Source organism: Staurois parvus, unplaced genomic scaffold (assembly GCF_062004578.1).
Source record: "Staurois parvus isolate SC_StPar_1 unplaced genomic scaffold, SC_StPar_1.0 ptg000696l, whole genome shotgun sequence".
Classification (NCBI taxonomy): domain Eukaryota; kingdom Metazoa; phylum Chordata; class Amphibia; order Anura; family Ranidae; genus Staurois; species Staurois parvus.
The window spans coordinates 10308585-10334582 of record NW_028318492.1 but is presented as its reverse complement, the minus strand read 5'-3'; the positions used below and the strand labels follow the sequence as shown (position 1 = coordinate 10334582).

The window sequence follows — 25998 nt, the reverse complement described above, 5'->3', positions numbered from 1 at the left end:
GGATGTGGAAAAATGACAGCCAAAAGGTGCAAATAGCACCTGTAGTTGTTATAAATGTGTGTAATATACCTGGAATCTTTCCCAATGGCTCTAGTGCCATTTTCAACAGAAAACAAATAAAATGTCATCTCAGATACTATATAAAATATCCATCGTGTGACAAAAATAAGTTTAATAAAGGATAGTTATTGATTTGTACAACAAATTAGATGGTAGGCTAAAACGCAATGCAAGATTGCATGATGACAAATTACTCACGGCCTTATTTTAGATTTTTAGATTATGCAATTAGGAGGTGCAACACAACAATTTACATCATGGCCACTTTCTAATATTTCAGACCTTACTGACCAGCATAGGGTCTAAAACAGGCCCCCTATGTCATCTCATCTCAATAAAATGTCATCTCAGATACTATATAAAATATCCATCGTGTGACAAAAAGAAGTTTAATAAAGGATAGTTATTGATTTGTACAACAAATAAGATGGTAGGCTAAAACGCAATGCAAGATTGCATGATGACAAATTACTCACGGCCTTATTTTAGATTTTTAGATTATGCAATTAGGAGGTGCAACACAACAATTTACATCATGGCCACTTTCTAATATTTCAGACCTTACTGACCAGCATAGGGTCTAAAACAGGCCCCCTATGATAATGGATATTTGGTTGACAAAAAGGGATGTCAAATGGGCAAAGGACAACTTCACTAGCCACACTTGTAAAGTTGGTCATGGATGCCAAATACCCAGGAGATATTTTGTACTTGAATACCAAATTACCCATAATGGTATAATATAACCAAATAGTAAAATCTAGTCAAGCGACTACATACATTAAAAGCGAATCTCCACATTTAGGCTAGGTTCCCATCTGTGCAGGTGGTGCTGCTGTGGATCCGCACAAAAATCTGTGCAGCCGCACCACCCACACAGAGGGCTGCGGACCTGCGGGCGGGTGCCAATAGTTCTAATGGCACGCCGCCCGCACTGGAAAACACGACCATACTGGGAACCGAAGTTCCCTTGCAGGCTGCGTTTTTGGAAGAAGTGCAGGGACTTCTTCCCTGCATGTCACGGGGCATGGGAGTCCATTCAAATGAATGGGCTCTCGTGTACGCGCAAAACGCGGCCCGCACGGCCGCATATATGTGAACCGGGGCTTAATGTCCTACACTGCACTAATAGGTGTGCTTGCTGGGCACATTATATTGCCTGTATGCAGCACTGCTCAGTCATTTACAAGAATTTTTATATTCTATGAATGAGTACAAAGCTTCCTCTGATTGGCCGAGGTGGAGATAGTGACATTATCAGCCTGCCTCTATACAACAACAAGCACACCTGTTCGTGCACTAAGAGGATTATTTGGGCCAACTTGGCCCAAAGAAACTATTTAAAGGACTTTAAATATGGAGATCAGCTTTAAGTATGTGTCATATTGTCTGCTTCCATTATCTAGTTTAGCTGAACTGAAATTGGGATCTTGTAAACTGGCCAAACATATTGGGGAACCAGTCACCTAGAGATTGGTTCAGCAAACTGCATGAGCAAGTGTATGACCAGTATATGCATATACTAAATAAGAACACTGGTTAATACAGAAGAGAAAAACTTACATCTGTACTTATCTTCCAAATGTGCTTTACATAGGGAAATAATACCAGTTTTAAAAGACAATACACGAATTCTTCCTGTGCGGCCCCTAAAAAAGAAAAAAAAAAAGAAAAAAAGTGAAACATCTTATTTAAAGTCAAAGTGAACACAGATTTCAGAAATATTTGTTCTCCATGCGTAAAACTTCTGTTAAAATTCCACCACAGAGGAGGAACAAATGAATAGAACAAAAGCACAGGAACACTGACTACCAGAAACTTAACAGTCTGCTTCTAAATCTAAAACACTGTTTACAACAGTCTATACCCATTTACGTCTCCACTAAAAAATATAAATAAATACAGATATGCTTTCAGCTGTGCATTGCACACCACGTTAAGTAGAAAAACAAACTGTAAATTTAGGGGTCCTAGGATGGTTAACACTTGAGGGGTCTGAACATGGCACAGTGAACAGCGTCCACCATGATCTGAGGGAAACTATGTCCCTGACTGCCTCGGCAGCTGGACGGTCCCAGTGACAGCTGGTGGTGGTGGAGGATCCTCCTGAAGCCAGTTCCACGGAGCAACCGGGTGGCGGCCACAAGGAAGGCAGGAGCCCTGGGGTCTCCGCGGTCTGGGAGAAGGAGAGGTGGCCGGATAGCCCTGATGACAGAGGACCTCCCATATTGCAGAGATTGCAGGAAAGTCTTAAAGGTCCAGTACAGCAGGGAGGCTCTACGGATGAAGAATACTCTGAGCTCTGGACGAAACTAGGAGAACTAGGGACCCCCTGGACCATCAATTATGCAAAGAGTCCCCCAACACGTGTGTTCGGAAGTCCAACACGGAGGCCAGACAGGAGCCAAGAAGCAAATGGAAACTGATCGGCGCTGAAGGGTCGGTGAAGAGGGTGACTGAGTTGCCATAGGCAAAGGCAGGACTTTCAGTCTTATGTTATATCTGATACATGTGTGACAATTTAAAATTAACACACCTGAGTTTTTTGAGTTGACAGACGACTATTCTGTGGAGGTTCTCTTAGAGTGGCGGTTGAACTGTTTAACTTACTCTAGTCCCTAAGGTAACAGAATTGGGGTGGCAAGAATCACAAGAATAGAAAAAGGGCTCTCTACAGGTGATGATTATATTGCATTATAACACAAAACCCAGCGTTGGGACGCACAAGCAATTACAGTACATAGCTGACATTTACAGTTATATGAAGTCTGAGACAAAGAAGAGGAACAGGAGAGTTGAACCAGGAATGAATAGCAAATCAGCTAAAGGAGGAGGATTAAAAACCCCCCAACCAAAAGGTGAAGACTACTACAATTAAAAACTATATGCCCCTTCAGAAGGAAAGCCCAGAGAATCGAATGCAGGAAAAACAAGGAATCAGAAAAGTCGATCATTGTAGACTGTCAGCTGTGCGCCAGGAAGGGAACCTGATTAACGAATCAATAAATGTGGAAAGTGACATGGAACAGAGTGTTACAGAACAACAAGGAGCTATGTCACAAATACCTACATAAATTGACATGGCGCAAAATGTTTGCAAAATTGGAGATGTGTCTGAAAAATTAGATGGGGTATTACCCAGTGACTTGAGTCGTATACTAAAGCAAGTAGAAGAGGCAGAGGAGAGAATGGAAGCACACATTCAATTAATGAATAACTTGGAAATGCAGGTGGAGGAGATGCGTAGAGAACAGAGAAAGCTTTCGTTTAAATTAGAGGACCAGGAGAACCACGATAGAAGAAAGAATCGAAGGATCCGGGGACTACCTGAAGAACAGGAAGAGGACCTAGAGGAGAAATAGAGTGTGTAATTCAATAATGGGAAGACCAATGATAGAAAACTTGCAAATTGAGAGAGCACACAGGATTAGACAGCCACTATGAATATCAGTGAAAAGCCCGAGATGTGAAAGTTTGATTCCATCAATACGCAGATAGAGAAAAACTATGGAAAAGTCTGCGAGATACTACCGAAATTAAATATAAGGAAACAATGCTGTATATTTTTGCTGACATTTCCCCAGAGACACTGGCAAGAAGAAGATCTTTGAAACCGCTACTGGAGCATATGAGAGATAAAAAAGTGCGATATAACTGGGGCTTCCTAGCATGCCTGACTGGTTGGAAAGACAGAAAAATTGGCAAGACTGAGATTTCCTGAAGACTTCAGTAATTTCTGCGAAAAGTTGGACTTCCAAAAAATTGAACTTGAAGGGTGGTCAGAGGGACCTGCAGTGAGCGGTGGGCAGGAAAATGGCAGTGGGTACCTAGGAAGAAGAAACAGGTAGGCAGGGTGTAGCGGGGATGGGGCCCGGTGGGTAAGGTCGGAGAGTGGGGGTGCCTGGGGACGGGTATGGAGGAGTGTCCCTAGGTACAATTTGGAGGAGGACGACGATGTCTTTCTCCCTTTTTTTTTTCTCTCTCTCCGCCGTCTGCTAGTCCCCTGGTTTGTCTGTCCTTAGTCCCCCATGCCTAGGCGGATGATGGTCGGGAGGGATAGAGATGTAAAGAGAATATTTGTTTAGGCCGGTTGCCTGGAGGCTGGACATGCTGTCAAACTCCAATCTAACTAATGAGGAATCAATAGTGGAAACAACTCACAACAGATTCCTGGGCATTATGTAGGCCATGAGGGTTTTAGGTGTTGGATAAGTGGGAGGGGCAGGGGATAGAGTGGCTAAGGGGATGGGCGAAGAGGTGGGGGGAGGTTGCAGGAGGGGGGGGGGTGAATGTCCATATCTTAAGTTTTCAGAGAGTCCATATCTTAAAATGTCTATCTGTCTTCCTGTGTTGGGAATCTCGGTAGGGTAAGGAAAGAATAGTTGAAATGACCTTGATTAAGATTACAACTTATACACCCTGTTCCAAATTATTAGGCAAATTCTATTTAAGTGTCACAAAGATTAAATATTTTGTTTTTCAGTTTAACTCATGGATGGCATTGTGTCTCAGGGCTCTTTTGATCACTGAAAACAATCTCGGACACCTGTGATAATTAGATTGGCAGGTGAGCCCAATTTAAGGAAAAACTACTAAAAGAGGGTATTCCACATTATTAAGCAGAGCACCCTTTTCAAGCAATATGAAGAAAAAGGATCTCTCTACTGCCGAAAAGAGTGAAATAGTTCAATGCCTTGGACGAGGTATGAAAACAGATATTTCACGAAAACTTAAGCGTGATCATCGCACTATTAAGAAATTTGTGGCTGATTCAGAGCACAGACGGGTCCGTGCAGATAAAGGCACATTGAGGAAGATTTCTGCCAGATCCATGCATCGGATCAAGAGAGCAGCTGCTAAAATACCATTACAAAGCAGCAAACAGATATTTGAAGCTGCTGGTCCCTCTGGAGTCCCACGGACATCAAGGTGTAGAGTCCTCCAGAGTCTTGCAACTGTGCATAAACCTTCTATTCAGCCACCACTAACCAATGCTCACAAGCAGAAACGGCTGCATTGGGCAGAAAAATACATGAAGACTAATTTTCAAACAGTCCTGTTCACTGATGAGTGCCGTGCAACCCTGGATGGTCCAGATGGATAGAGTAGTGGATGGTTGATGGACGGCCACCCTGTTCCAACAAGGCTGCGACGTCAGCAAGGCGGTTGTGGAGTCATGTTTTGGGCCAAAATCATGGGAACAGAGCTGGTCGGCCCCTTTAGGGTGACCGAAGGTGTAAAAATGACCTCTGCAAAGTATGCAGAGTTTATGACTGACCACTTTCTTCCCTGGTACAGAAGGAAGAACTATGCTTTCCGTAATAAAATCATCTTCATGCATGACAATGCACCATCTCATGCTGCAAAGAATACCTCTGCATCAATGGCTGCTATGGGGATAAAAAGGAGAGAAAGTCATGGTGTGGCCTCCATCCTCCCCTGACCTCAATCCTATTGAGAACTTTTGGAGCATCCTCAAGCAAAAGATCTATGAGAGTGGGAGGCAATTTACATCCAAACAGCAGCTCTGGGAGGCACATGGACACAGACAAACAAACATCCCCTTATTCAGAATAACAAAAGGTGTATGGGGACACATGGAGTACTATGGCTGATGAATCCAGGTAGTGCCGTGGAGACACATAAACCTTACAGAAATACTGGGGAAGGTTATTGGACTTGGAGAGATACACTGCATCTCAAATGCCGGATAGATTTGTATCTTTTATCGCACAGGACGTATATAGGGCGTTAATATACGCAGTAACCCCGGTTCCAATGACCGAGACGCAACACAGGCACGTCTCCCCGTCTACTGGAAGAGCAGCAGGCAGGGGCTTCTCTCCCTAATTCACAGCCACAGAGTGATTCCAGTTCCAGTGAAGGGGAATATCCTATATACCTCTGCTAGGAGTTTTCTGGCCTGTAGGATCTCGTTTCTCCACACGAGGGCGTTTCACTATCTTCTTCAGCCCATACTCATACTCTGACCAGAGTGAGAGAGTGGGATCTTCAGGAATTCTTACACATATGCGTATTTCCAATGCGCTTCTGGTTAGTTTGTATTTTTACCATTGGCACTGGGAATTACTGAGCACTACTACAGGACAATTATTACTTTGCTGATTTGTATGCTGATTTATATGTCCATTTTTATATGATTATTATCGCTTTGATTATTTCATATTTTATAGTGCTGCATTTTTACCTATACATTTATTTTGGATTTTCATATGCGTTTATCCTTTATGTTCAGCTGCTGATATTTGAAGAGCGCTCACTGTGTTTCTCATTTATATATAGTGCCGTGGAGACTGTATATGCCTTGTGGAGATCTACAGGAGGGCCATTTCTCACCAGTTATTGGATTATATTATAGGCATGAATATTTGGGATTGTTGGTAAGGGTACCCACTCCTTACTATAATTAGAAGTGTACACTGTGTTGGCTTGTGTTTGGGCACTGAAGAGTGATTCACACACACGTTGTTTCACCGTTTGATTCACAGTTCTTTTTCACAATCTTTCACTATTTTTCGCTGCAAAGTTTTGATGGGATACTCACTTGAGTGATGTCACATGTTTATATGTAGATTGAAAAAGATAATGCATTATGTGATGTTTTTCTTTTTTTTTGACGGGACATTTATTGTGGAAATCGTTGGAAGGATTTAGATTTCCTTTGGACATAATTTTTCACCGTGATTACACAGGAAGGTTATGGTTTATATTTTGTGGACTTATTAGTGATTGGACTTCACTTGTAGTGTGTTATTGAGGAGTTTTCAACTATTTAGTAGCATTTTATGTATTATATTATTTTACACATCTTCAGGGGTGAAGGTGTTGATTGTGCTGTGGGGGAGTTGAATTTGTATATTTAATTTAGGAAGTGGTTTTATTTAAATAGGAAATTGAGCACTTTTTTTTAGCTCAATGAGACTGAGGAGGTGTCGGTGCCTACAATCTGGGAGGCACAAAAAGCATATATCAGTGGAATATTGATTTTGATGGGAGCTGAAAAAAAAAGAAAGAACAAGGGAAAACAATAAAGAGGGTGATGGAGGAGCTCTACAAGTTAGAACAGGCACACAAAAATGAAGACAGGTACAGACACATCAGAAGAAGATAATTATTAAAAGAGAAGAATTAGAAAATCTTATGGAACATGAGTCGAGAAGAATATTCAACAGCGTCTCAAAACAAAGATATCAGTGGGGGAATAGACCTGGAAAATACCTGATGAGGAAACTGAAGGAAAAGAAATAAAAAAACTTTATATAAAAAATTAAGGATGACAAAAGGAGAAATGGTGTATGCCACCACTAGTATCGTGAATAGGTTCCAAAAATATTATAGCCAACTGTACAATATGAGCCCCAGAAACCAAAAGGAAACGGAGGAGGAAAGGAAGATAAACAAACAGAAATATTTAAAATGGTGTGGAGTTGCCAAGAATAACAGCAGAAAAATTAGAGGCCCTAGAAAGACTTATTACCCTGAAGGAAATTACCTTGCCCCTAAAAAATACGGCTAAAAGGAAAGAGCCCTGGCCCAGATGGATATACTGTAGGTTATTATAAAAAAAAAAAATATCTTCTAGTCTCTAAAATGTGTGGTTATATGAATGCAATAGGGGAGGGGTTGGAAATGAGGGAAGAGTCATTGCAGGCACATATAACAATTTTACTTAGAAAAAGGGAAATATAGCACACAGTGTGCCAGTTACAGGCCCATATCCCTACTAAATATTGACACCAAAAATTGTACCCTAAAGTATTGGCAACCAGACTGAAGGAGTTTATGTCGATTCACCTGGATCAAGCAGGATTCATTCTGGGAAGAGAAAGTAGGGACAATGGTCTGAGATCATTGCTCCTCCTACAAAGATTAAAAAGAGAAACTGCTGACATTATTTCTGTCAATTGATGCTGAAAAGGCTTTTGACAGGGTTAACTAGGGTTTCATGCTCGATACGCTAGAGATCTTAGGAATAGGGCCCAAAATGTTAAAGTGGATAAAAGGGCTTTATAGCGTTCCGTCAGCGGCAGTTAAGGTTAATGGATCCCTCTCTCTGTTCTTTAAAATGTATAATGGAACCAGACAAGGATGCCCACTTTCTCCTTTATTATTTGTTTTATCCCTGGAACCTATCCTGGTGAGGGTAATAAAGTGTGTAGACATAGCAGGAATAAAGACAGGGGGAAGTGGAGCATAAGGTGGCAGCATATGCGGATGACATGTTGTTCTACATTGTAAATATTAGAACAACATTGCCTAATTTAATGAGACTATTAAAACAATATGGCGAGCTATCGAATCTGAAAATAAACCCTGCAAAATCAGATATCTTAAACATCAATATACCAAAAGTTGAGAAGCTAAGTCTACAAAAAGACTTTCCATTTACTTGGAGGGAAAAAGAAATAGGCTATTTGGGAATAAAATTAACTCCTTCAATAATAGCCCTGTACCAGGCAAATTATATCCCACTGTTAAACAAAATAAAAGAGGAGCTGGTGAGATTGTCAAAAGGTGGCGCTTCCTGGATAGGTCGTATAAATCTGGAAAAGATGGTGATAGTACCAAAAATCCTGTATACACACGCTCCCAGTACATCTATCAGGATCTTTCTTTGGGATAATAAAGAAGATGATACTTAAGTTTATTTGGGAAAATAAAAAAACAAGAATTAGGTATGAGGTACTGGGTAGGGCAAAAGGGAATGGGGGTTCGGGTATGCCAAATGTTAAGAAATATTATCAAGCAGTGATATCACGAATAATAGACTAAATACTTAATTCACAAGGGAAAGGTTGGGTGAATATGGAAGGGATCCTGAGTAAGGCACAGTTAGGGAAGATGGTTTGGGTACCACAAATTCCTCAGATGTGAATATTAGTCCACTGACAAAGAAAGTTTTAAGTGTTTGGCATAGAATGTATAAGCAAAAATTATGGAAATATAATTTAGTTAGGATTCCCTTGGCGTGAACAGAGTATTTCCCCCCAGGGAACGAACATATTTCTGGGAAATGGATTAAAGATCAGAATACACGTTTGAACGATATACTGAATAAGGGGAAATTGCACACTTTTTCTGAAGATTTATTTTTCACGCTAGACGAGTTACGGAATGGCCAATTAAGTAATTTTGTTTCAAAGTTCCCACAACCACTGAGGACGTCGGGGGATCTGTACCCATTTGAAAAACTGTTGAATGTAACTATAGCCTCTAAACAAGGCACCTCCAGGATTTAGAAGATTCTTATGGATATGGAGGGTACGGATTCTCCTGAGTTTTTGGGAAAATGGGAACAGGAGATTGGAACAAAATTGAACGGGCAAAAAAAGAATAAAATATTCAAATGGACACGAGGTGACGAATATGAGCACAGTTGAAATGAATTACAAATGTTAGGCTAGATGGTATATTACACCGAGTAAGGCACAAAAACAACAAGTAGATGTTTCACCTTTATGTTGGCGAGGCTGTGGGGAAAAGGGAACAATGGTACACATATGGTGGGACTGCCCGAAAATACAGGATTACTGGAAGGGAGTATTACCATATATTCAGGAAAAATGTGGAATTACTGTACAGAGAGAAACGTGGACATGTTTATTTTATACATTTGAACATTTAGTAAAACTACATAAGAACAGGGTTCTATATCATCTAATTAGTGCAGCTAAGAGCTTGATTCCCAAATTTTGGCTTGCCCAGATCCAAGAATAAATGACTGAGTTAACAGAGTGGAAAATATCTACAGGATGTAGGGGTTGTGTCTTATTGAGGAGAGAATAGAAAAATTTAGGAAAATGTGGAGTAGCTGGTTCATTTTCAAAACATCTAAAAAATATCTGAAACTGGTGGGAATATAGGTAGAAGACTATATTAGAGGGAGTTTTAATGGAATACCCGACAGAGAGAAGGAGATGGAAGGGAAGGGATACAGATATAGATAGACAGTCATTAGAAAGGATAGAAACTAGGATTTTGGTGTGGACTTGGAAAATTGGAGAGTGGAAGGGTAGGAGGAAGGGTGAGAAAGAGGATAAGATGATACAAATGGAATTTATGTACTGGTGAAGTTCTTTTTATTGTTGTGTGAATTTAATATTCTTTTTGTATTGGAAAAAATTAAGATAAAAAAAAAAAAAAAATAGTAAACACTTTTTTTTTTCCTTTATAACCGGGTTTAGAAAGGCTATTGGTAAACATAAATCCTGGGAAACCTTGTTAAGAACCACTGAGAAATTTTCAGTGTATTACTGTTGAATTTCATGTCCTTTTCCAATTCATATAGAAAATGCCAACTTGTAAGAGGCATAGATAAGCAAACATATTACACATCCTGTCTGGGGAACAAGAAGGTGTGTGTTATTTGGAGAAGCTTGTACTGATCATGAGGAATCCGTATAATCTATGCCAGCAGACCTATGTCATGTTTATAAAGGAAGACAAATGATTATTTATTTTTTTGCTTTAAAAAAAATAAAATAAAATAATAATACCAGCCCTGTGCAGTGGTCCCTTACCTCATCTTCTGGAGTCCCTCACCGGCGCTTTCCGCTTCTCCCTCATATGGGTTCCTCCTCAGCAAGGTATGCGCTAAGGGGGCACCTGTGTAGGCATGCTCCTTTTTCAAGCTGTGTGTGTCCATAGATACACACAGCACTGGTAAGCCCTGCCCCCACACCCTCCTCACAGGGGTTTGACTATCGTTCCACTACTGCCTGTGTCCTAGCAAGACCAGAAAGTGGAGGAGTGAAACTGCAGCTGGATCAGTGGGAGGAGCCAGGTAAGTGTTTAGGTGCAGAGGTGGGGATCTAGGAAATGTAGTGGAACATTTTTTACCTATAGAATGCAATAAGGTAAAAAACATTTTGACTTTAGAACCACTTTAAGTGGGGTGCAACATTACCCAAAAAAAGGTTCCATGTAGCGCTCCACTCAACCTACCACCAGTGTGTTTTGTAAATCACCTATACAGGTTAACGGATAGCAAGAGACTACTTTTTGGTAAGCACTGGATATTGATTTCATGTGTTGGGACCAGGCAAGATCTGGGTTCTGCATTTGTCTTCTTCCTGGGTTCTAGAAGACCAGCAAGGATTTTTTTTCTTTCGTTTATACACATATGAAATCAATCTGAAAGTCTCAACCAGATCGAGTGAACAATGATGGGACCCTAGAAAAGTCACTACTATGCTTTAGTATTGTTACTTAACAGATTCACAGTGTTAACTGCCCAGACATCATTCATGAGGAGGTGGTGATACAATAAGAATATTGCAATTAAACATAGGCATGCTTAAAGTGGTATGAAACCCACTATTTAAAAACTTGCTGAAAGGCTCTTTTTTTTATCACAGAAAAGACCCTGTTTCTTCTGTCATAAAGCTCCCCATGCCTGTCAGTTATAATATACACTGAGCCATGCATGCAGTACATTTTATGGCACATGCTATGTGCTGTAGCAATGTGACTCCCATGTGCATGTGACAGCATTGTGGTCAGGTCATTCAAGTGGCCAAACAGCCCAAAACCCAGAAGGAAGACCAGGCGAAGATGGAGGGCCTGGGACCTGCAAGATTGGTGATAGCGTAGCAGGGGCGGACTGACAACTCATGGGGCCCCCGAGCAATAGGGGATCATGGGACCCCTGTGTCTTTGCTCAAACTCAAAAAAGCCTATGAAAAAGGTACCAGGGGCATCTCATGGGGCCCCCTACTGACCCCGGGCCCTCGGGCAGTGCCCGAGTTTCCAAATGGCCAGTCCGCCCCTGCAGTGTAGCACTTGAGGGCACATTATGAAAAGTAAGCCTGTCAATGTAGTTTGAAAAAAATACTTTAATACTACTTTAAGGCCCTATTCACACTTGCAGATTGGGCGTTTGCAATTAGCTGCTGAAGACCCACAAGGGGGTTCCATGCAATGAACCATGTGTGGGAATCCCTACTGAAAGCAATGGAAAGCGGTTTGTGCCATTAGAAGAGATTGGCCACAAACAGCTGTGGGAGCTGTCAGTCTCCCATTGCTTTCAATGGGGCTTCATGGAGAAACAGAGAATTAAACCATAGTAGACAAGTGATCATTTTGTTGGATTTATTTATGGCAAAGTGTACACTGGTATCACTTAAGGTAGAACTATAGGCAAAAATTTTTTTCTTCATTTTGGATAGAGCAAGGGAGGGTTATCCCTTCAGGTCTGGTATGGATTTTGAGGGGAACTCCCACGTCAAAATTTAAACAAAAAAAAAAAAAAAAAGGCATGGGGGTCCCCCCCAAATCCGTATCCAAACATGCAGCCCGGCAGGTTAGGAAAGGGGGGAAGCAAGCGAGAGCGCCCCCTCCTGAACCATACCAGGCCTCATGCGCTCAACATGGGGGATATTTACATGCGTTTATGAGTTTATTTTTTTACAGGTTTAGGGTTTATTCATAGGTAGCAGCGCCACATCATTTCCTTTTTCATTATTTGATTTATCTGGTATATGATTGGATGTTGCCAGCTTCATTTGATCTTCTTAGTATAGGCTTAGTAGCGCAGAAGGTTTACACTTTTTATTTTCAACATGGGGGTGTGATTTGGGGCGGGGGGACATCACCCGAGTGACCCCGCTCCATGTGACATCACTGATGTCCCCAGGTGGCTCCGCCCCTTACATATTTAGGAACTGTCAAACCACTGGAGCAGGCAGGAAGCCATCATCGGGAACTGAGCCTTTTTATTTAATTTTTTTTTTTGGGTCAGAGGCAGCAGCGGCGGTGACGGCAGGCATCGTGATTGACATTGGATCTACTGCGGGGGACATTCTTTGAGTTTTTTCTTTTAATAAAGGACTTGTCAAAGACCGTGTCCTGTATTTTTTCACACTACACTTTTTGTTTTTTTTTAATGAGTAGGGGTACTATGTACCCCATACTCATTCACATAGGGGAGGGCCGGGATCTGGGGGCCCCCTTGTTAAAGGGAGCTTTCAGATTCCAATAAGCCCCCTGCCCGCAGACCCCCACTACCACTGGCCAGGGCTGTGGAGAAGAGGCCCTTGGGGGCAAGGTGCTTTGGGGGGGGGGGGAGCCTCCATGCCCCCAAAGCATACCAGCATGTTGAGGGTATGTGGCCTGGTACGGCTTGGGGGGGGGGTGCTCGTTCTTCTACCCCCCCCTTTCCTGACCTGCCGCCTGCATACTCGATAAGGGTCTGGTATGGATTTCGTTTTTAATTTTGGCATGGGGGTCAGAATGGAAGGGCTTGGTATGGATGGTAGAGGGACCCCACGCCGTTTTTTTTAATTATTTTTTTTAATTGCTGGTAATTATTTTACATTCTGCTGTCATTGGGGAACCTTGCTGACAGCTGAAACATTAACATATGGTTGTCACTACTAAGGGTCTGGTATGGATTTCGTTTTTAATTTTGGCATGGGGGTCAGAATGGAAGGGCTTGGTATGGATGGTAGAGGGACCCCACGCCGTTTTTTTAAATTATTTTTTTTTAATTGCTGGCAATTATTTTACATTCTGCTGTCATTGGGGAACCTTGCTGACAGCTGAAACATTAACATATGGTTGTCACTACTAAAATACCTCATGACTTTACAAAATATTTGGTATTTTAGTACCGTTTACTTTTTTCTGACCTCTGGAACAGATGAATTGGTTTACAATGCATTCCTATGGGAAACGTTGTTTCGTTTACAAATTCTTCGCTAGCAAGTCCTGCAGAACTAATTAAATTAGTAAACCGAGGTGTAGGTGTGTGTGTGTGTCTGTGTTTGTGTGTGTGTGTGTGTCCGCCTGGCAGTAGTAGGGTCGTTGGTTCGATTCCCAGCCACGGCACCACCTGCCTGGAGTTTGCATGTTCTCCCTGTGCCTGCGTGGGTTTTCTCCGGGTACTCCGGTTTCCTCCCACAGTCCAAAGACATGCTGGTACACACTATATATACACACACACACTATATATATATATATATACACACACATACATACATACACACAGGTATTTCTATGTAAGTTGTATAACACCTTTCTTTAAGAATTAGCATGCAAAAGGCTCAGCAGCTATTAAATCATGTTAGGACAGAAGTAGGCTAGGACAGGGCAAGCAATCATTTACACTACGCTCGAAAAGTCGAGAGTGCATATTATGTGATTTTATACTGAAAAGTCATTTAGCTTCATAAGGTGATCTCTAACCCTCTGCTGTCTTTCTGCTGGTGTAAATGAACAAAAAGGTGACATTTCTTCATTTTAACTCTGTGCGTACAGACGCCAATTATGGTCACAGCAGAACTTCACTCATGTGTCAAACATTCAGGACCCAGTTCAGGCATATGTTTCTACTCACGTGTCATAAACATTCAGGAGCCAGTTCAGGCACATGTCTACACAAAGAGGGACGTTCACCAGGTTGTTGTGCTCTTGCTCCAGTCGGTCATAAATTGTAGTTAGGCAATTAATAACTTGAAGGATGTCCATTAGCTGGTCATTCTGCTTAAGGTTGTGCTGGTCCAAGGCATCGCAGGCTGCAGACAAGCCTAGTAAATCCACTGCAAATAAAAACATGCTGTGTTATGCACTGTGCCCACGATTGATGGAACAAATAATACAGTAATACAGATACACACGCAAGCATGTATGCATGGCTTCCCTTGTGGTTTCAGGTATATATAGAGGAGTCAGGGAGCAGTAATTGGTTATTTAATGTGTTCAGTCCCATAGGAACCTGAGAATTCTGCTAATAATTGTGCAGACCTTCTCTAATTTCTAAGAGGTCAGTGACATGTGCAGGCTTCATTGATGCCCCCAATTTATTCATTGCTCTACATGTGCCAAGATGGAAGCTCTGTTAGACAAGAGTTAAGGACTGCACTTCACAGAGGCCAGGACAAGGCAGTGTGGTGACCACATATATTTGCAATTGTACGCAACAAAAATTTTTATTATAAAATTGCTGAAACACTGTAGTTTTTTTTTGGCCAACTAGCTGGCAAGTGTGCTAGGAAATTATATGTATTGTATGGTTTTGTGAAGTGCCATGTCCACCTTATTTGAAAAAGCTAGTAATGAACTAATTAGAGCGGTTGGCTGTTTTTGATTTGCTTGCTGGATTTGGTGTAGTGACACACCGAAAAGTCTTCAGCTGTCACTGTGCTGTGCCCTCTGTTGTCTCTCTGCACCTTTGAGAAGGAATGGGCTACCTCCAGGTGTACCTGCCCCAATTTATTCATTTGCTTTATATGTCCCAAGAAGGGAGTTCTGTTAGAGTTTGAGCTCATTTATACTGCCTATACACTAAACTTGTCATTTTAGTAAGCGGCCAGCTGCCGGTTTTGTCCTGCAGTCAGTTGCTGCGAGTGTGAATTCTCCTACGGATCTACACTATGTTCCAAATTATTATGCAAATGATATTTTTCTAATTTACCTAAATAATTGATGTAAATAACAGTCAGCATAATTCTCATGTTATCAACTATTAAGAGTACAATTCACATTTTATTGAACAAACCTCCTAATGAGAACAGTATTTTTTTTTTTTAAACATAAAAAACTTACAATGCACTGTTCCAAATTATTACGCACAGTAAGTTTCAAAACACTTTATAGGTTGTAAAGAACTGAAAATTGTCATTTATTGTGTTTGCAGCATATTTACTGAAATCAAATCTATTTCAATCAAACTTTTAACAACATTTTAACTTTTTAAACATTTTAACAGGTCACGTTACATTTTAACATAGGACCCCTTATTTGATAGCAGCTTCACAAGTCTTGCATCCATTGAACTTGTGAGTTTTTGGACAGTTTCTGCTTGAATTTGTTTGTAAGATATCAGAATAGCCTCCCAGAGCTGCTGTTTGGATGTAAACTGCCTCCCACCCTCATAGATCTTTTGCTTGAGGATACTCCAAAGGCTCTCAATAGGATTAAGGTCAGGGGAGGATGGAGGCCACACCATGACTCTCTCTCCTTTTATGCCCATAGCAGCCATTGATGCAGAGGTATTCTTTGCAGCATGAGATGGTGCATTGTCATGCATGAAGATGATTTTATTACGGAAAGCAGTGGGTTGCCCTACACACTAAAAACACACAAAAGTGCACGACTTTACTTTATTTTATTTTAATTGTGCCATACATTTTGACTTTCGCAAAGCACGTTAGCAAGGTGCATTGGGATGCCAAATGTTCCCTGTATTTTCGCCAATACTATGACTTCACACTGTTAGATAATGAGTTTATGTGAAATCTCCATTAATGGATGCAAATAATGTTATAATTACAATATTTTAGTTAGATAGAAATACACAGTATTTAAACCATGGAGTGTTTTGCAGCATCAAAACTTTCTAAGGTCAAACTTGTATTACAAGTTCTGGCCTTTTTTTCCCTTAGCATATCTCACATGAGTGGTAAACAGCAGCCTTCTGTGAACTTCCAATCAGGCTGTGCCCAATATACATTGGCTAGGTACAGTGTCCAATTAGTGAGCTTTATATTAGCCACAGTACAGACAGGAGAGGGGATATAAGGCCTGGTCACCCAGCTGGAGGTCTCTTGTGATGAGACACACACAGCAGACAGGATGACTAAACCGGAGGTAAAACTAACTTCATACCTGTATTGTACATTGTATTTTAAACACGGTTTTGTGGGTAAATTGTAAATATTGTATAAGTCAAGACTTAAACTGTACATTGTGTTGTAAATAATGCTTAGCGTGTAATTTGTATATATTATGTACCTCTATCAATAAATGTATATTGCAGATGGAACTACCTATTTTGTGTAGGAACTCTCAGCTCTAGCTGTGTACATGTAAATACTCCTACAAGGATTGGGGTGTATTCACAAATACATGCAACCTAGTCAACAACTATGATTGTCGGCTCAATGTAGGGGTCAAATTGCTTTATATTTTCTGATTGAGGTATTTTAGAGCATCCTTTTTCAACCAGGGTGCTTACTGGGTTCCTCAGGTGTGCCTTGATAAAATGCCTAAAAATTGCCTCATATTGCAAATTGTGTACAAGCCAGTGAGTGGTTCAAGCCTGCCTGTTACACAAAGCTGTAGGTTTTCATTGTGCAACATTACAACCTTGGGCACCGTGCGGGCCAGCCACCAGCATCCCAACAACTGCTGACATCATCGGTTGCTGATGAGGGCATCTGGCACCTACACAGCATCTTTGAGGTAGAAAAAACGAGGTAGAACAAATGCGGGAATGCTAGTCAGTAGCAGCGTGCAAAAGTGTATTTGCTTTGCAAGAATAAATTATCTCTAATGTTGGGTGTCCTACGTTTGTGGATGCTGCTGCAATGTGTAAAACATGTAGGGGTGCCTACATGTGCATAATATTTTAAAGGGTAACTTGACTGGAAAGAGTGAGAAACACTGTTTTAGAAAACGAGATGTCCACCAGATGGAGCGGACAACCATAAGTGATATTATTTAGTTGACCTTATTTGATGTGATAGAGAACTTTGCTGTTATTGCAGTGGCAGGGCTCGTAAAGCTTGCATTTTAATATCCTAACTGCAGTAATGTCCTAACAGCTTGAAAACTATGATATTGTATTTTAAGTTACTTACTTTCACAAACTTGCAGTATGCAACTACTTACACTTTTTGTTTTCTCCTGTTTTGGACACGGTGTGATCTGTGATTGGTGTGTCCACCAGACACAGTAGATCACAGATTGGGGTACAGAGCCACTGTGATTGGCCATCGCTGTAGCTAATCTCATTCATCATAAACACAGGCTACAATGCTGCAAGCCTATCCAGAGAAGCTAAAAAAAACGTTTTATTCCCAAAATGTTTGGTCTTTTTTCTTTATATAGCAAAAAGCTATGATTAAATATCACCAAAAGAAAGCTCTCCGTCAAAAATACATATGTCATTTGGATACAGTGTTGCATGACTGAGTAAATGACATTCAAAGTGTGACAGCACTGAAAAATGAAAACTATCTTTGAAAAGAAGAGAGTGAACGTTCCCAGTCTTGAAGTGGTTAAAAGTATACACTAAATTGCCATAAGTATTGGGACGCCTGCCTTTAAAAGAACATGAACTTCCTTAATGGCATCCCAGTCTTCGTCTCTAGGGTTCAATATTGAGTTGGCCCACCCTTTGCAGCTATAACAGCTTCAACTCTTCCGGGAAGGCTGTCCACAAGGATTAGGAATGTGCCTATGGGAATGTTTGACCATTCTTCCAGAAGCACATTTGTGAGGTCAGGCACTGATTTCGGACGAGAAGGCCTGGCTCACAGTCTCCGCTCTAATTCATCCCAAAGGTGTTCTATCGGTTTGAGGTCAGGACTCTGTGCAGGCCAGTCAAGTTTCTCCTCCCCAAACTCGTTCATCCATGTCTTTATGGACCTTGCCTTGTGCACTGGTGCGCAGTCAAGTTGGAACAGGAAGGGGCCATCCCAAAACTGTTCCCACAAAGTTGGGAGAATGAAATTGTCCAAATTGTCTTATGCTGAAACCTTAAGAGTTCCCTTCACTGGAACTAAGGGGCCAAGCCCAACCCCTGAAAAACAACCCACACCATAATCCTCCTTCACCAAACTTTACACCTGGCACAATACAGTCAAGGCAAGTCCTGTTCTCCCGGCAACTGCCAAACCCAGACACGTCCATCGGATTGCCAGATAGAGAAGAGTGATTTGTCACTCCAGAGAACACATCTCCACTGCTCTAGAGTCCAGTGTCGGCATGCTTTACACCACTGCAGCAAACGCTTTGCATTGTACTTGGTGATGTAAGGCTTGGATGCAGCTGCTCGGCCATGGAAACCCCTTCCATGAAGCTCTCTAATTGTTGTGCTAATCTGAAGGCCACACGAAGTTTGGAGGTCTTTAGCTATTGACTCTGCAAACAGTTGGTTACTTCTGCGCACTGTGCGCTGTTACTGTTGTTCCCAGTTGCTACCACTTTGTTATAATACCACTAACAGTTGACTGTGGAATATTTAGTAGCAAGGAAATTTCACGGATGGACTTATTGCATAGGTGGCAACCCTATTACGGTACCACGCTTGAATTCACTGAGCTCCTGAGAGTGACCCATTCTTTCACAAATGTTTGTAGAAGCAGTCTGCATGCCTAGGTGCTTGATTTTATACACCTGTGGCTATGGAGGTGATTGGAACACCTGAATCAAATGAATTTGGAGGGGTGTCCCAATACTTTTGGCAATATAGTGTATGTAAACCCTAACAATGAACCTCTTATTATCCCCTTTTGGTCTGTTAAACATACTGTGAAAGGGTTTTGTTTATGCTGATCCTGCCAGAAATCAACTGAGCGCAAATTAATGGAATTAGTGGCATTGTTATGCACAGGTTGCAGAGATGTCATCAGCTATATAGCTTCATTGGTTGCTAGGATTCAGTCAGCTGACAGCATAGTAGCAACCAGTGATGTGAAGTTAAAATATATTGCCTTTGTTACTTACGTGTACATGAACCTGTTGCAGCTAGCAACATTTGTCACAAACTGGAGACTGTTTTGTTATGAGAGTCTATGACATGCTTTATAAATTTCACTGTATAGGTTTGTTACTGCCATCAAATATTCTGCCCCTCCAATTTTACAGGCATATGGTTTCAAAAACAATGGATGGAGCTTAAAAAATTGTCCATATCAATGGGATACTTCTTTGCAAATAATGCAAACACATTCCTTCATTTTCATACATGGGGACCAAAATAGTTTGTGTTCTAGCTATCTTTCTAAAAGATAACCAGCAAATGTGCTAGCACAGCCTAATATACTGCGTGGCTTTCCAAAGGCTACAGTACATGTAAAACCACTGAAGGATATTTAAACATGATCAGCCTAATGGAGGAACTGGCAACATTTAAAAGAAAGATAAGGTGGTAAAAACTTGGAAATTACTTTAATGTTCTGACTCATGTGCTCACAAAATGTCAACCTAGTAAAATGCACATATCCTGTTAATAGACATAAGAAAAATTCATAATAGTATACATGAAAGTCCCTTTAATCCGAAGCTCAGTATTTTCTAATTCCTAACAAAAACGGCAGCAAGTAAATAAATTGATAACTGATAACTTTGATTCTTCTCAGAGTACAGAAAAAAAAGTCATGCAGCTGGTGGAGAGAGGTTAAGGGAAAAGGAAACTGAACAATGAAGTGTAAGCGAACAGTGAGCAGCGATAAGGGCATTATGCGGGCAAGCATTAAAGACTAGTGCGACCAACATATAAGCTCATATGCATTTTGGGTTTCTTTATCTGACCCAGATGTTGCAAATCCCTTCAAAGCAGTTGAGTAACTTCCTCTAACATCAATGGATAGCACAGTTGTTATGCTGTAAAGTACTCTGTTTTCAAGCTGTTGGTTCCTAGCTGTAAATCTCCCCAGAGAGAATAACTGAATAGAGGTTGTGTTGCTTCTAGGAAATCCTTAAGTGCCCACTATTCAAAAACATTTTGGTAAACTAGATTCCTTGCAAACTAACCTTAAAGATTGTATTGGGGATATTACTTTTCAATTTCTTTTGGACGGCCAAGGTGATGGGGTTTAAAATGCCTTATTGACAACTAAATCAGACTTTTGTAGCACTAAACAAGGAAACCATCTCATTTGTCGGTTTCAAAATGTGCAGCATTGACACTGCTGGCACACTGTCATTTATAAATGTATCCTGTATCTTAAGGAGAAATATAAAAATATTAACAATACTATAGAAAGACTGCCCCAACTGATAGCTTTGTAAATTCTCCAATGCATGGCAATGAAGGGAGCCGAATTATTAAATGACCAAAAAAAATAGCATTACACCATGAGAAGACTTGATTTACACACACACACACACACACACACACACACACGTCAATTTAACTAAACATACAAGAATAAATGTCCTCAGGAAATACACAAATCAGCATGTCTAGATGTATATTTAGGGAACCCTTAAACCTATTAAAACTAGTTTATGGAGAGGAGACCATGGTTGAGCATACATACAGAGAGACAACAAATTATATTTATATTTTCTGTACTTGCAATGGTCCAAATCATTCGGTTTGACACTTCATTTATTGGCTTATATAGAAAAATCTCTCTTTACTACAGAAACTCTATATTCATCTAGATTACACAGACAGGTATAAAGGGAACATTCTACACAGCAATTTACTATGTAATCCCACTGAATAGATAGCCAGTTAACTCATTTTGGCCTACGTTTTCACATATAAATGCAAGTTAGCTAGAGGAAGCAAGGTACAGTATAAGAAATGGAAACTAAATACTTTGTACTGTACTTACATTATACTGTATGTAACATTTAGTCTACTTCTAATGATATGGTGTTTTTTATCTGAGCCTGTGTGCAATTAAATACATACTAATCTCAAGCACACCCAGCCCCTTCATTGTAACCCCTAAGCATTTATGCTGCTGAAGAACCACATTAAATTCAGAAGCCGTGTACACTCAATAGATTAGACTTCTAAATGCCTTCATTAATACATGCTTAACCTAACCTTAATTATCCCCAAGCTATCCATATCTAAGCTTCTTCTTCCAACTTGGGCTTCAGGTTATTATGCACAGATATTTTAATCAGAAATTAATTTTGAAAGATCTCACATGTATACCCATTACCCTTGATGTCGGGATTCCCTTATTAACTTCATGACTATACCACTTTATTATCAACCTCTGACCACAGCGTCTGTGTTTTTCTGCCCAGCTAGAAATGAAACCTGTACAGAGAGAAATATGGGACCAGAAATATGGGACCTCTTTCTAAAAACATAGAATCTGCCTGGCTGTCAATATCTTCACTACTTCCTGTGTTGCTGACCCAGTACAAATATACAGCAAAATAATCCCAAAATCTTAAATCTGCATACAAGTTCCAGGCCAATTAATCTAAAACAATGACACCAGTAGGTCAACATGCAGTCAGATAGCCAAGTGATGAGGAGGTCAGTAATGGCAGCACAAATTTCTTTCAACACAGACCTCTAACATATTTATCTACAATAATTTTCTATATAATTTAATTTCAGCAGAAAACTGCAATATAGATAAAAGACATAATCAGACAAATACTACAATACAGCACCAGAGGGCCTAAAATTCAAAGTGACCTAATGGCAGCCAAGTTGCCATGTATCCAATTCTATAATAAAAAATTTACAGCTGGAACCAAAATTTATTCAAGGCTCTTCCAAGAGGCATACCAGATATGGAGCAAGCAGTGGCATTGATGGGTATAATGTGATAAAATCATGACCCTGTATCATAGTCATGAGTCAATGGAAGCCTCCACACTCACAGATTATTATGCTGAGAACTCCCAATTCTCTGAAGATGTATGTGGTATACCAACCAGGTCCAGTCCTGTTTTCTTTATCTATGAAACTTTCTGAGCCTTTATAAACATCTGCCATCTACAAAAGCCCCTTTCAAGAAATTGCATGCTTAGGGCACACTAGCATTTTTATAAGCTCGCAAAACACTAGAACAAAAAAATGGATATTTTGACATGTTTCAGCTAATAGCCATTTATCATTCTGGAACATCAAACCTGTTTGATAGAAGGGCAGCAGAAACCTCAGGTACTGGAAAGTCAAAACTCCTAAAACATTACATCAGGCACAGAACTTTTTTTTTTTGCTGCTGTTGATTGAAACACGTCCCCTGAATTCTTAGAAATGTGCCCGCTGGCTCTTACACCGGATGGACCAACTACTGAATTTTAATTTGTCCTCTCATAAATTATACAGTAGAGCCTGGTATTAAAATTCTGTCTTTTATCCAGATTATTATGAGCTTCTATATACATACAGATTGAGAAATCCCCAAGACAAATTCCCAGCATCTCATGCAAGGGCCTGTGTGCATTTTCTTTGGAGTCTAAAACCTATAAGAGGATCCGCTTAATTTTTTACACCATCAGAAAGAACGGTCCCATTAAATCACGCAAGTCAAGCATGTAATCATAAATGTTTTGTATACAACAGAGAGACATGGCTGGTAAGCAGATGATATTCTCTTTCCTTGAGAGATTTTTGGTATTTTAATGAGTGCAAAACCATTAACGATACAGATAACCTGCACATTAGTCACAGTCATTAGTTCCTGCCACAGCAATCAAGCACAGTGCAATATTAATATTTCTTGTAGTCAGATGGAAACTTGAGACTCACTACATCTAAATCAATAAAGCCCACGCTTAGTGCAGCAATTAGGGCAGCACTAAAATCTACATAATATTAAGCAGCACAGAATGTCTGACTTTCAAGAAATCCTTGCCCATTAATTAGAAAATGCATTTTATTCTAGTACATGCAAACAAGCAGCCAGCCACGATATGTCACAGAAGCCTTCACCACTTATCTCCAAGGCAGCACAACTAATCAAAGTTTATGGAAGTCCGCTGCAATGCCCAAGCTGCAGGATTGCTGCTGCAACAGTTGTATACAAACCCAAAGGTTTCAGTACTTCTCTAGTAATACACTGCTCAAAAAAAATTAACTACTTGCCCTCCTGAGGATTTACCCCCCTTCCTGACCAGGCCTCTTTTTGCTACTCAGCGCTGCACTAATTCAGCTGAAAATTGCGTGGTCATGCAATGCTTTACCCAAACTAAATTTACGTCCTTTTTTTCACACAAATAGAGCTTTCTTTCGGTGGTATTTGATCACCTGTGCGCTTTTTATTTTCACGCTATAAACAAAAAAAGAGCAAAAATTTGGAAGAAAACGATATTTTTTACTTTCAGCTATAAAAAATATATACACCCTGTTCCAAATTATTATGCAAATTCTATTTAAGTGTCACAAAGATTAAATATTTTGTTTTGCAGTATAACTCATGGATGGCATTGTGTCTCAGGGCTCTTTTGATCACTGAAAACAATCACGGACACCTGTGATAATTAGATTGGCCAGTGAGCCCAATTTAACCACTTGCCGTCCGCCTGCTGCTTATAAACGGCAGGCCGGTGGTACTCCAGGGGCGGGTTGCCGTTCATAAACTGCACCCGCCATTTTCTAGCTGTGCACGCTCCCTGGGAGCACGCAGCACCGTGATTCGGTGCCCGCTGTGTCCTCCGGACACAGTGAAACACCGATTGTCGGACGGGACCTCTATACGAGGTCCCGATCATGTGATCGCTGATTGGCCAATCAGCGATCACATGCAAAGTAGTAAGCAAGATGTCACTTGTGACATCATTGCTTACTACGTGTGAAATCTGTTAATGATCAGAGGTCACATGGTACAAGGCTATTCACAACAGCCTTGTACCATGTGACAAGCTGTGACCAAATCACAGCTCACTCAGTATTTCTCAATGGCTGCAAGAATGCAGACAGAGAGGAGAAATGATTGCTTTTACATCCTATATGGGTGTAAACGCAATCAATGTTAAAAAAAAAAAAAAATCTTCATCACCCCCAAGTAGTACAGTGTCACCATGGTGACACTGTACTGCTAGGGTGACAGTATGTAAAAAAACAAAAAAAAAAACAAATATAAAAAAATAAAATAAAAACGTAAAAAAAAGTTTAAAAATGATAATTTTTGGTTATAAACTAGACTAATTTGGCTTATTTTTTTTTTTTTTTACTAAAAAGATAATGGAATACATTTCGGCCAAGATTTATGATAAAAGATTATTTGCAAAATTTTATAAGAAAAACACTTTTTTTTCAACATTTTTGGACATTTTCATTTACATAGCAAAAAAATAAAAATCCCAGCGGTGAATAAAAACCACCAAAATAAAGCTTTATCTGTCTCAAAAAAAATGGTAAAAAATTCATATGGGTACAGTGTTGGTGCATGACCATGCAATTGTCATTCAAAGTGTGATAGCGCTGAAAGCTGAAAATTGCCATGGACAGGAAGGGGGTAAAAGTGTCTGGACAGGAAGTGGTTAGGGAAAAACTACTAAAAGGAGGGAGTTCCACATTATTAAGCAGAGCACCCTTTTCAAGCAACATGGGGAAGAAAAAGGATCTCTCTGCTGCCAAAAAGAGTGAAATAGTTCAATGCCTTGGACGAGGTATGAAAACATTAGATATTTCACGAAAACTTAAGCATGATCATCGCACTATTAAGAGATTGGTGGCTGATTCCGAGCACAAACGGGTTCGTGCAGATAAAGGCTAATTGAGGAAAATTTCTGACAGATCCATGCATCGGATGAAGAGAGCAGCTGCTAAAATACCATTACATAGCAGCAAACAGATATTTGAAGCTGCTGGTGCCTCTAGAGTCCCACGGACATCAAGGTATAGAGTCCTCCAGAGTCTTGCAACTGTGCAAAAACCTTCTATTCGGCCACCACTAACCAATGCTCACAAGCAGAAAAGGCTGCATTGGGCAGAAAAATACATGAAGACTAATTTTCAAACAGTCCTGTTCACTGATGAGTGCCGTGCAACCCTGGATGGTCCAGATGGATGGAGTAGTGGATGGTTGGTGGACGGCCACCCTGTTCTAACAAGGCTGCGACATCAGCAAGGCAGTGGTGGAGTCATGTTTTGGGCCAGAATCATGGGAACAGAGCTGGTTGGTCCCTTTAGGGTCCCCGAAGGTGTAAAAATGACCTCTGCAAAGTATGTGGAGTTTATGACTGACCACTTTCTTCCCTGGTACAGAAGGAAGAACTATGCTTTCCGTAATAAAATCATCTTCACGCATGACAATGATCCATCTCATGCTGCAAAGAATACCTCTGCACCAATGGCTGCTATGGGGATAAAAGTAGAGCAATTCATGGTGCGGCCCCCATCCTCCCCTGACCCTAATCCTATTGAGAACCTTTGGAGCATCTTCAAGCAAAAGATCTGTGAGGGTGGGAGGAAGTTTACATTCAAACAGCAGCTCTGGGAGGCTATTCTGACATCTTGCAAACAAATTCAAGCAGAAACTG

The 25998-nt window shown here is 40.6% G+C and overlaps 1 protein-coding gene across 1 annotated transcript in view; it reads right to left on the bottom strand.

The window, feature by feature from the left end:
- The window catches only part of DMD (dystrophin), a 2676943-nt gene that overhangs the window by 138120 nt on the left and 2512825 nt on the right, over positions 1–25998 (bottom strand). Inside the window, exons 64-65 of the mRNA XM_089653005.1 lie at positions 14417–14618; positions 1624–1709 (exon numbers count right to left, since the gene is read on the bottom strand). Of these exons, the coding sequence (XP_089509131.1) occupies positions 1624–1709; positions 14417–14618 (288 nt within the window). The remainder of the gene's footprint in view (positions 1–1623; positions 1710–14416; positions 14619–25998) is intronic.